Source organism: Mytilus galloprovincialis, chromosome 13 (genome assembly GCF_965363235.1).
Source record: "Mytilus galloprovincialis chromosome 13, xbMytGall1.hap1.1, whole genome shotgun sequence".
Classification (NCBI taxonomy): domain Eukaryota; kingdom Metazoa; phylum Mollusca; class Bivalvia; order Mytilida; family Mytilidae; genus Mytilus; species Mytilus galloprovincialis.
Genome location: NC_134850.1, coordinates 17,770,998 through 17,784,158, shown reverse-complemented (window position 1 = coordinate 17,784,158; position 13,161 = coordinate 17,770,998). Strand labels below are relative to the sequence as shown.

Here is a 13,161-nt window from a genome sequence, read left to right as displayed (position 1 = left end):
TTTGAACAGACCATCTCCAAAAGAACTACCTACTATTCCAGAGCCTAGCTTTGAACTGGAAATAAGTATTGAACCACCCACCATATCTGAAATTGTAGCAGTAATCAAAACTCTAAAGAACGGAAAAGCTCCTGGTTCAGATAATCTGAATGCAGAACTGTTCAAAACTGATCCCATCTTAGCAGCCGATACCCTACAACCAATTTTCCGTAAGATCTGGAAAGAACTTATAGTACCAACAGAATGGGATAAAGGTATTATCATCCGAATACCTAAAAAGGATGCATTAAATGATTACAATAACTGGCGTGGAATCAACCTTATATCTATTCCTAGCAAGATCATGGCCAAAATTATTATAAACAGAATATCTGAAGCAATCGACAGTTTACTCAGAAAGGAGCAGACAGGATTTCGCAAGGGAAAAGGCTGCGTTGACCAGATTTTCATTCTGAGAAATATCATTGAACAATGCACACAATGGCAGCGGCAACTCTACATCAATTTCATCGACTTCGAAAAAGCATTTGATAGCATTCATAGGGAAACCCTTTGGAAAATCATACAACTTTATGGCATCCCACAACACCTGATCAATCTAATCAAGGCTTTTTATGAAAACTTTAAATGTACAGTTGGAAGTGAACAACTTTATTTCCTAATTAAAACTGGAGTAAGACAAGGATGTTTAATGTCATCTACACTATTTATAATAGCCATTGACTGGGTGATGCGACAAACAACTGCAGATATCCCAAGAGGCATAAGATGGGGAACTTTCACCATTCTTGAAGATTTGGACTGTGCTGAAGACATTGGCATGCTATCGCACACTCACCAACTTATCCAGGAAAAGTCCAGTCGAATAGAAAAGTATGCAGGACAGATAGGTCTCAAAATAAACGCTAAGAAAACTGAAGTAATGAGTTTAAACACTAACAACCCAGCACCAATTATAATAAACGGGACATCATTACCACAGACCGATACCTTCACTTACCTAGGAAGTACTGTAAGATCAGACGGTGGAGCCAACAATGACATCAAACAAAGACTTCAAAAGCTAGAGCTGCATTTAATACCCTACAGCCCGTATGGAAATCCGGTCAATACACCATCCGAACAAAGCAAAAACTATATAACAGTTGTATACTACCTATCCTGTTGTATGGTTTTGATAGTTGGCGAATGACAGAGGCAGACCAACAAAAGCTCTCTACATTCCATACCAAGAGTCTGAAGAGAATCCTAAGGATATTTTGGCCATAAAAAATCACCAACCAGAACCTCCTCATTAAATGCAAACAGGAAGATATCAGCATACTCATTAGCAGGAGAAGATGGAGATGGATTGGCCATATTTTACGTAAGAGCCCTGAAGAACTTACAAATACAGCAATGTTCTGGACCCCAGAGGGAAAGAGACGCAGAGGACGACCTAAAATAACATGGCGGCGCACAGTTGAGTCTGAGATGGCAAATTTCCAACATACTTGGGGGAGCTTGAAGAAGATGGCACAAAACAGACAGATGTGGAGAAACTTCGTTGCTGTCCCACACGCCAATGGGCGGCGTAATGGGCAGTAAGTAAGTAAGTAACATTAACCCACAATATAGTAAAAGATACTTTTAACTTTTACTCTGAGCTATTTGTTTCTTTTACAAAATGAATAAGTAATTCGTTTATCCCTTGTAGTGTCTGATAAATCGCAATTGTTAAATGGTGATAATACGCTCACTTTAATATGCATAACGTTAAACAAACGAAAATAGTTTAACTTCTGCATAAACATTCATTTAAACTCAAAATAAGTGTGTTTCCGATTACAAGCACATGAAGTATTCAATTCAAGTGTTTCAATGATATGACCACCTTACGTTATGATATGACCACCTTACATCATGTTCAATAATCTTGTAGAAATTTGAAATTAACTATATTTGTTTTCCAATTCAAGAGGATAGTGAAGAGTCTTGTTAATGAAACGTTTGGAAAACCTTATGCGATTTCTTTTCTATTTATATTAAAAATAAATTTATTTTCAAACTTACAAATATATTTATATTATATAATTGTTAAATGGTGACAATACGCTCACTTTAATATGCATAACGTTAAACAAACGAAAATAGTTTAACTTCTGCATAAACATTCATTTAAACTCAAAATAAGTGTGTTTCCGATTACAAGCACATGAAGTATTCAATTCAAGTGTTTCAATGATATGACCACCTTACGTTATGATATGACCACCTTACATCATGTTCAATAATCTTGTAGAAATTTGAAATTAACTATATTTGTTTTCCAATTCAAGAGGATAGTGAAGAGTCTTGTTAATGAAACGTTTGGAAAACCTAATGCGATTTCTTTTCTATTTATATTAAAAATAAATTTATTTTCAAACTTATAAATATATTTATATTATATAATTGTTAAATGGTGATAATACGCTCACTTTAATATGCATAACGTTAAACACACGAAAATAGTTTAACTTCTGCATAAACATTCATTTAAACTCAAAATAAGTGTGTTTCCGATTACAAGCACATGAAGTATTCAATTCAAGTGTTTCAATGATATGACCACCTTACGTTATGATATGACCACCTTACATCATGTTCAATAATCTTGTAGAAATTTGAAATTAACTATATTTGTTTTCCAATTCAAGAGGATAGTGAAGAGTCTTGTTAATGAAACGTTTGGAAAACCTTATGCGATTTCTTTTCTATTTATATTAAAAATAAATTTATTTTCAAACTTACAAATATATTTATAATATTTTTTTTTCTATTTTAATTCAAACCTTACAAATATGTTATGCAATATTTTTATATGCATATCAGAGTAAATATGTACATAACTTTCACACATATATGAATCAATTTTCTACATATTTTAAAACAAAAATGATTTATTTGCAGTATTTGTATATATTCTTACTGGTGTTTTAGCTACCTTGATTGGTTGGTAGGCTCTCACGAAATGTAAAGGTGATCAAATGCGTTTGTAAATTTATAGGAGATATGCGATTTCATAAACAGCAAATAGGAAAAATCATCGTTGAATACTTTAAACAAACATTACGAACGTTATTAGATAAATAAAGCGAATATATATATATATATCAAATTGAAATCTCTCTTAAATAAATATATATAATTTAACAAAATATTTTATGAAATCAAGGGAAATTGGCGCTTAGTTGGTCAAATAGAATAATCGTGAAAGACGAGTGTTTATTTTATTATTATTTTTTTTTTAATTTTTACCAAGTCACTTTTTTAATTTAAACATTCTGACAAAATTATGAATGCTTATGGTAAGGTAGAGGTTTATGTGTTCATTTTGTTAAGTTCACGTGCAAGGGCCTTATAAAATTATGATGATATAGTGTTTTCGGTAAATAAAATAATCAATCGAATCAAAATATAGATCTCTGATTTCGTTATACTACATATGAGCATAACGAAATCAGAGATCTACATTTTAATTAGATTGGAAAATAACAAGATATTTTTTACGAAGACTACAGAAAAAACTAAAAATATGAATGGGTATGATAAAATATGTGTGTTGATTATATATAGTTAGAGTAGCTATTGATGCATGTAAGTATAGGTTATAAGAACAGTAATGAGCATGCAGTTGACATCTATTATCGTTTTGACTAAACCAGAAAGATTCATTTCTACAGAGACGCCAATTGTTCATATTGAATATATTGTATTTATTTGACATTTCTTTGCAGAAATAAAAAGTTGAATTGTTTTGACAATATCTGTGTAATTATATATTAAGTTGTAAACATGAAATTGAAGAATAAAAATACAGAACTTGAAAGCTTATTGGTTGCATGAAGTTTGACGTTTATTCGTGGTTCACATTATCACATAATATAGTAAAAGATACTTTTACATTGTGTAGTTTTCTTCTATTACAAACTGAAATAGTTATTCTTTCATTCCCTTAAGTGTCTGAGAAATTAAATAATTGTAGGGTAATATGGTCACCTTAATATGTTGTACATTTAAAAAAAAATAATATTTAAACTTCCGCATATACATGCATTAAATCTCAACATAAGTATGTTTACGATTACAAGTACATGAGTATTTAATTCAAGTGTTTCAATAATATGATCCCCTTACGTTATGCACATCGTGTGCAATAATCTTCATGAAATTTGAAGTTAACTATATTTTTTTCCAATTCAAGAGGAAACTGAAGGGTCTTGTAAGTTAAAGGTTTGGTAAACCTTATACTGTCCATATACAGTAGGCTGAGCTAACCTAATCCTACATGATATATGCAGCATTTAAATTTTACCGTGCTAGGAAAACATTATTTCATTTTCGTTCATCATGCAAACATTATAATTTTCGTCTGTGCTATTTTCATCTGAAAAGTTTTCATCTTTATTTACGTTTCAAAGAATACATTTTTTTTTTTAATTTTGTTATATTGGATTTTTTTTTAATTCTATATACGTGAAATATTTCATGAAATGAAATGTGGTTTGTAGTGATATTGTCTTTTCTATCATATGCATGCAATGGAAGTTTGGTTGATCAAAGTACTGAAAGCTCTGTGAATGCTGAACTAAATGGGACAGACATCACAAAGATCAACATAGAAGTTGAGGTTATGAAAGGAAATTTCCATGCTTTACTTCTAAGAGTGATAAATAACGAACATGAACTCACTTCTCTGAAAGGTCAAACACAACAGATCGAACATGAACTGGAAAACACTAAGAGGACATTTTCATGTGAAATTGAAGGTTTGCGAGATGTCACCATACAGTTCGAACAAGAACTAAACGAAACAATAAATGCTTTGAATACAATTAATGACACAATACAAGATCTAAGTCATAGGGTCAGTGTGATAGATGACAAATACTCACCTTTAGAGATACCGGGAAGTTATGGTAATGAGTCAGGTGTGTATATTTTTTTTTATTTTATAGGAAAATAAATCTTTATTTATTTTATATTTGTAAACACTATAATCTAATAAATTAGAGCTAAATATTCATATGCTAAATGAGAAATTATTTTTTTTCGAATTTCTAAACGAATAACAATTAACAACTAGCCAGTTTTAATAACTGACACATGTGACAATCCAGCAAATAATAAAATTGCAAAAAGGAATTGCCTAAACAATTAGGGTATGAATCCTATTGTTTAGTGTTTAGTTGTCTGCGTTGTGTCTTGTGTAATACTGTTTGTTGTTTTTATAGCCATGACATTGTCAGTCTATTTTTGACTTTAAGGTGGTACCCAACACTTTCACTAAAATTAATTTGGCTCGTTTAATTTTTCCTAAAATTTTGACAAATTATTTACTTTGACCCTTTGACAAAAATATAAAAATTTCAAAACATTTGAACCAACCGTTTAATCAGAAAAATTACACTGGTTATATAGCAGTTTGACAAACACTTACTTTGATCATTGAGAAGCTTAATATTCCCTCATGAACACAACGTCATTAAAACGTTCTGCTGATTTTACAAAGTTATCTCCCTGTAGTGTTAGGTACCACCTTAAGTTTTGATTTTTCTAGTTTGAATGTCCCTCTTGAATCTTTCGCTCGTCTTTTATCGTTGTAACACTCAACATCATGACAGTGGTTACAAAGCTGTTTGTCAAAGTCAACTTTATTTTGAATTAGAATAAAACAATCAGATATATTTTGTATTTTTCTAGGTTATGTTTCGGATCAACTAATTCTTTGCAAAAAAAATACATTTCGACGATGGCTAATTTGGCTGTAAAATTAAACACGATTATTTTTTTTACTTCTATATACATGCAGGTCTGACAGGAGATAAACGAGAATGCCCTTTGAATTGGACTAGAAGTGTCGACTTTGGTGCATGTTATTTCTTTAGTGATGAGAAAATGTCTTGGAACGATGCACAGGTAATTATGGAAACATTTATTATCATATCGTATTCATATGTTATAAGATCTTTACATCTAAGAGAAGGAGACCTATATCCGTTCTTTTGTCTGACACAGTGACAACTCTACGAACGAGCAATCGATTGGATCACCAGTGAAGGTGGTGCACGACTGAAAACACATATTAGTTTCATAATTTGATAATATCAGCACAACAATGTTAAATCTGCAAATTTGCGAAAGCAAATTTGTGTTCTTCCCTCAACCTAATTCAAACTTATGCTATTGAGATATCGAGACAACACCGCCTTGCGCTGTGTCCAGCGCTTATATTTACTCCTACATTGAATACCCTATTCAACTGAATAATTGTTTCGCTTTCGGGTCGATCCGGCCCCAGTCGATACGTCCCACGTCGATCCGGCCCCACGTCGATCCGGCCCATATGTAAAGTCGATCCGGCCCCAATAAAAAATATTTTTATAAGGAATGAAAATAAAGATATATATTAATGTAATTCATAAACATGATAAATGTTTATGATTTTTATTATAATGTAAAAGACACACGGTAAAACAAACAATTTCAGATGAGTATAAAACAACATGAACAAACTAGGTTGATGATGTTTTATTACAAGTTTTCAAGAGTATTGGGTATAATTATATTAAAACAATTCAGACATCAACATTAATCAGAATTAGCACTTTCTTTCAATTGTCTGTGATGCTAACAAGTCTTTCATCTTGTGTAATAACAAATAGTTATATACACAACGGTACAAGCCAATCCCCAAGCTGATACATACAAACTTTGTTTTTCTCTTAAGTTCTTAAAATTTCTCAAATTGAGAAATGTTGTTTGATTTGCCGAATCCTATCTATAAAAGAGAAGACAGAATGCGTTTGTTTTGTGTTTTTTTTTTTTTGCATGAGGCAAATAAACAAGTAAAAGCTAAAGCTTAACTCTAATAGGGTGTTATACCCGTTTAGTCTCCTCAATGCCCAGAGTCTAATTTCGAAACAAACAAGGTACAAGTAAAGAAGAAACGAGACTAGGCGTTAACAAAAAATACCAGCCAGAGATGACATCAATATGAAAATAGCAAGAAAAACAGAAAAAACAAACAACAAAGTGAAGAGTATAACTATATAATGAACAATAGATAATTTAAAATTTATTTGTTAAATATATTGTTATGTTATTGTTATGATGAAAATAATTATATGTTTTCATTTCAGTAATAAATATCGAAAAACTTTCTCACGATTACACGATGATGATAAAGTGAACAAAAGCTATCTATCAATCGGCCATAACAACTTTAGGCTAGATGATAGATGAGAAAAAAAATTCTATTTTGTATTTCTCAGTATTATAAATTTTTGATTTTTGCATTTTTGTATTTCTCAGTATTATAAATTTTAGATTTTTGCAAATACAAATATTATTAGGTTTATTATTACTACATTTCTAAGCAGTTGGTAAGCACACTTTTAAACATAAATTTTACTAACATTCTCAACCACTATGGTTGTATATTATAGTATTGTAATTTAGATTTTTTCACATAAATAAGGTATTGGCCAGTTCACAACCAATCTGAGTGTTGAGAAAAAAAGAAAAAAAAAAGAAGTAAAAGCTAAAGCTTATGCTAAAGCAAAACCTGTTGTTCAGCAACTAGTAGCTGAACATACTGATATAAAAAAAAGTTATAAAAACACCAATATAATAGACCAAGTAATTCCAATTAGAAGTGTTGCAATGCTTAACATACTTACATCCCAAACCCCAACAAGTGAACTAAACTTAGAAAAAGTTATTGGTTTCGTATCAATGGCAACCAAACAAATGTTTGGATTTGATTACGACCGGATGTTTCGAAAGGTCTTCAATTGGCCAATAGAGTAACAACAGAAATGCTATAATGTATTATACAAATCATAAAATATTAACAGTAGTAATGTTATATGTTCTATCTGTGCTTATAATGGCTAACTCTACTAGTTTACTAATATACAACATAAACGTTTCTATTCTTAGGATGAGCAGCCATTTACGTTAGAATCTGTCACTGTTATAGAATGTCGTACACTTAAGAAAAATGTTCTAAACTTTAGTATCATTATGAAAAAAAACTTAGCTTCAATTTACAGACTAATTGTTTGATATTATAATCAATGTCCTCTCTGTGTTGTGAGTACCGCTTGAAGTTATATGACCTTGCTCTGTTGAAAAAGTCAACATCGAAAGCTCTACCGCTTGCGTAAACATTGATCCCCATTTTTGTGTTCTGAATTTTAATATTGTATAACTAATATTCTTATTGTAGAATTTCCACTTTTTTCTTAGCCAGATGGTTCATACTTTTCAAAATCTAAGCATAGCAAGGTTAAAAGTAAAAGGCAAATTACTATATGAAAGTTTTTATTCCAAGTTAATAAGTAAATCATACGCACCTTTCGTCTTCATAAGACATAACAGTGTTGGTCAAATCAAAACAGTTGAAATTCAAAGCCAATAAAGAAATTGAAGAGCATTGTAAACCTAGGATATAAAAAGCTTTTGGCTTGAAGTAAGCCTCATAAATCTCATGTCAATTTGAAGTGACCGGGATGCCTCCATCCTACATATACTTGAAACTCTTTCAATACTTACGCAATTATAATACGAAATGAGATTGTCTGATATTTTTCATGAAAAATATAAAGATTATGTCATGTCCATGAGAGTCAATATATGTTTTTGCATACAATAAAATATGTTATTACATGACTAAAATCTTTCTGATTTCTCATTGGCTAAAAGCATAGGAAATCCTCATTGATAAAACGTTATGTTCAACGCGCTAAAATTCCAAGAGGTTAATAAGACAGTTGGAACAGCGTCCGTGTATCTGAATATAGATATTCCATGACAAAGTCAATGACATAGGTTCAGGACGTCAAGTAAATTCCCGGTATTTATAATGTTTTTTTTCTTGTTTTTGGTGTGTTTTACTCATTTCTTCTTCTTTTCTTTGTATTTGATTTTAGCTTACTTTATTGAATATTTGATCTTAGCAACTGCAAAAGCATATTAGATATTTAATAACATAGCAGGAAGCAGTTTTCTTGAGCAAATACCAGAAAATTGGAGAAGGATAAAGAGTCATATAATAAAACAATTGTTAACTTATGATTTCAGTTGATACATATAGATTATAACATGGTATTTTTCATATCAGAGCCCTTATCAGCTCTAGGTCATGATATGAGCCCGAGAGCCGACAGGCTCGAGGAATGATTTTGACCATGGGCTGATAAAGGGTTTGATATGAAAAATGACATGTTATGTTCTTTTTATCATATACTTACACAGAAGACATACAGACAAAAATGATTTTTAAACTTTGAAAAAAAAAATGCTTTTGTTGTAATATTTGTTTTGCATTTTTCAATGATATAATTTGCTGATTCATAATATTTTCTTTTTATTCAATTTTGTTATGTTTTACAGAAGAAAAAAAAACCGTACAATTGAGGTATTTTTTCCAAAATTTGTCGAGTGACGTCGAAATGTCTAGCGATCACGTTACAGCAAAGCATGCGATAATAACCGGAAGCAGTTGACATGAAACGGAAGCAGTTGATAACAAAAGTCATATCACACGGCTGATGCAATTCTTCAAATTTACTGAATAAATATATGAACAAATAAGTTTTATCATTGGGTACAATTATGCCATTATTTTCTATAAGTATAATTTTAAATGATTTATCAATGCCAGAGATATGTCATTCACACTCGGCCGTTGGCCTAGTTGAATATCATATACCTAGGGGTTGCTTAACCATTGTATCAATTGAAATCAAAAGTCAATAATTGTATATTATCATTTCTTAATCATGTTAAAAAAAGTATCAACATTAACATGTAAGTTATCTGTGTTTTGAAGGTGCAATGCAGTAAACAGAATGGGTCGCTTGCAGATATCTATTCTGAAAAAGAAGACAGGTGGGTGGCTGACTACTGTAACCAAACAGAAGGTTTGCATTTTATTAAGCTCTCTTTGTCCAATATGAGGGCATTTGTTACCGAGTACAATATACGTTGCAAATATAACTTGGGCAAGGGTATCATATTATAAAGTTTTCTTTTAACAGTTCATAATTGAATTGTAAGACAGGTGAAATAAATGATTGCAAATGATTAACTTCTATAGTTCTTGAATTCGAAAATTGAATAATTTTTATAAAGATCTAATAAACTCCTTTACCCAATAGCATATCCGAAAATAGATTAAAAACAAATGGAATGGCAGTTTTGATTTTTGTTCTGTAGAGGTTGAATATGTACATATGATAATTAAAATTAATTTGCCAATACATATTGGAGAACAATACGTTCCCATTTGCAAGTTTGTTTGCTGAAATATCAATCAGCCAAATTTAACAAATATAATTTTACCAAAAGGTTCATCATTTTTGATAACATAATTTGAAAATTTATTGTTTGAATCAGAATACTTCTTTAAACATTATAAAAACAAGAATGTGTCTATAGTACACGGATGCCCCACTCGCACTATCATTTTCTATGTTCAGTGGACCGTGAAATTGGGTAAAAACTTTAATTTGGAATAACAATTAGAAATATCATATCATAGGGAACATGTGTACTAAGTTTCAAGTTGATGTAACTTTAACTTCATCAAAAACTACCTTGACCAAAAACTTTAACCTGAATTTCGCACTATCATTTTCTATGTTCAGTGGACCATGAAATTGGGGTCAAAACTATAATTTGGCATTAAAATTAGAAAGATCATATCATGGGGAACATGTGTACTAAGTTTGAAGTTGATTGGACTTCAACTTCATCAAAATTCCTGAAGCGAACGGACGCACAGACGGACGGACGAACGAACGAACGGAGTCACAGACCAGAAAACATAATGCCCCTCTACTATCGTAGGTGGGGCATAATAAGATGTGGCATGTATCCAAATAAGACAACTCTCCATCATATTTGAACATGTAGATGATAATAAAGCTATGTCATGTCGTCACAAAAAGTAAGAAGAAAAGATATCTCTTAAACCCTCGATTTTATTTGTTGAAGGTGGAGAACGCCTACAGAATTGGAACACACGTGTTGGTTTGTTTACTTATTTATAAGCGGGATTCGAATGTTTTAGGCTTATAATAAATATGAAAAATCTTAACAGATGGGAACAATTTTAATTTCCGTTTGCATTAATCATTATTAAACGTTCTTTCATTCCAAAAGTGATGAAAATATAATAGAGGACACATAAACAAACCAACACGAGCTTTCCTGTAAGAGTTATCTTTTCTTTGTGTTCGTTTCGTAACTACAAGATTCAACATGGAAAAGCAAAACATGGAAAAGAATGTATACAGATGGAAATTTTTACATATTAGTGCCAAGGACTTGAATATTTAAACATAAATAGATACTTCATATCCTAAAAAAATATCCAACGAAACAAATAAAATACATCGATAAGCAATACATTTATGGGAAATTTGTACGACCGAAATCTACGATTCCGCAGCTAAAAATAAAGGCAAGCAATGCTTTACGAAGAGACTTCTGCAATTGATGACGTTGTGGGTCTATTGATACGTAAATTGCGATAGAACGTTAACCAAATAAAAAAGTATAAAAAAGTCTGAACTGAAAATTAACTGATTCATAACACTCCTTATTAGACTCAATGAGAGAATGGTTTTTATTAATAATTTTTGAGTATATCTAAAGAAGATTGAAAATTCCGCCCCTGGATTGAATACCTTATAACAATATTTTTGAATATCGTCTTTTAATGTAGAACGAATGAAATTTAGAATATGTCGAACATTATAAATATATTGAGCATATAGGAAAAGTTCGCGAACCATACCAGAGGAAAATTCAAACTCGTACATCGAAAAACAACTGACAAATGCCATGGTTAAATATAAAAAAAGACAGACAAACACTAATACACAATTATAAAGACTCTTCTTTTCGAATAAATAAGATTTGGAGGACAAAATAAGCTCTCCTTGCTATAGGTCTGCCATTGAAAGTTATTAAAGAAAGAGCCTTACTCTTTTTTGTTGCAGGAAACGGTATCTGGATTGGTGGGAAACGTGACCATGGCGTATTTAAATGGTTTACTTCCAATGGAAAAACCAAAGATATGAATTACACACAATGGATAGCAGATCTAGAAAATGTTGTGACAGTATATCCAAATTATATATGTGTTACGATCATATTTTTTTCTCAATATGAATGGTTTTCCTATGATTGTGATATAGCTTTAAATTTTATCTGCAAAACTTATATGTGACATCACAAACGACATTTTTGTTGATAACTTGAGTGCAAAAATATCTGAAACGATAAATTATTAATAATAATAAGGAGGGGTAACAAATGGAATGACACAGAAAATAGGAATTACAAAGCATATAAATTTTTACCGAAATTTCCGTGTATTTTATTATCATATTTTTTGTAACAAACCGATTACTCAATACATAAGTTTGATCCATGATGGTGTATATTATTCCATGTTGGGACAATATTCAAGGGATAACGTTTTGTATCGTGAAATATTTTATTTTTCCTGAATAGGACAAACACTTTTGTCTACGTTTCTGGTTTCAAAAAAACGATAATCCACTGGTATCAATTTAAGAATCTATATTTAGACTGTTCGCCAGACTCAGTTGAAATGTAAGAATAGGTGTACACAAAAAGTTACAACTTTGCGATCTATGTTTTTAACAGCAACAAAAAAAAAGACAATTTTTTTTTGTTGCTGTTAAAAACATAGATCGCAAAGTTGTAACTATTTGTGTACACCTATTCTTCCATAAGTATGGTAGTTTTCTTTTCGCGGTGTCGATAATTATGCCCCATGAACATGGGTGGGACTTGTATGCTCGAAACATGAACTTAAGGGGGCAGGACATTTTTGGGGAAGTCGGGATCGGGTGTTTTAAGCCCGGGATTTCGAGATTGACCCTTTCGGGATCCGGGATGTCTTTTTTTCGAATTTCGGATTGTCGGGATTTTTTGTTTTTTTAATTCGGGACATCGGAATTTCATGTTTTTAAGCCCGGGATATCGGGATCAGAACCCCTACGACCCACCCTGTACCCCTTCTTGAACCTTTGTTCCGAGATTGGTACTATTCCCATGGAATTGTAGTATATAGTGCACTAGCAACGCAGGGGTGGA

At 31.4% G+C, this 13,161-nt stretch overlaps 1 protein-coding gene across 2 annotated transcripts; it reads left to right on the top strand.

Annotated features, from left to right (window-relative positions):
• Window positions 1-4,282: 4,282 nt before the first annotated feature.
• On the top strand, window positions 4,283-12,472 carry LOC143056207 (C-type lectin domain family 10 member A-like). Of its 2 annotated transcripts, none has more exons than XM_076229290.1 (4): window positions 4,283-4,952; window positions 5,834-5,940; window positions 9,860-9,950; window positions 12,036-12,472. In XM_076229290.1, the coding sequence occupies exons 1-4, from the start codon at window positions 4,520-4,522 to the stop codon at window positions 12,263-12,265; spliced, it is 861 nt and encodes a 286-aa protein (XP_076085405.1). In that variant the 5' UTR covers window positions 4,283-4,519; the 3' UTR covers window positions 12,266-12,472. The 2 variants fall into 2 exon arrangements, with proteins under 2 accessions (XP_076085405.1, XP_076085406.1); XM_076229291.1 differs by having other exon boundaries at window positions 9,860-9,918; window positions 12,036-12,168.
• Window positions 12,473-13,161: the final 689 nt, after the last annotated feature.

What these genes read in the sequence shown, in the direction of transcription:
- LOC143056207 (XM_076229290.1), top strand. Translation starts at nt 4,520, where the DNA reads ATGTGGTTTGTAGTGATATTGTCTTTTCTATCATATGCATGCAATGGA. An exon ending in AAGTTATGGTAATGAGTCAG is followed by an intron (nt 4,953 to 5,833) that starts GTGTGTATATTT and finishes ATATACATGCAG; the next exon opens with GTCTGACAGGAGATAAACGA. An exon ending in CTACTGTAACCAAACAGAAG is followed by an intron (nt 9,951 to 12,035) that starts GTTTGCATTTTA and finishes TTTTTGTTGCAG; the next exon opens with GAAACGGTATCTGGATTGGT.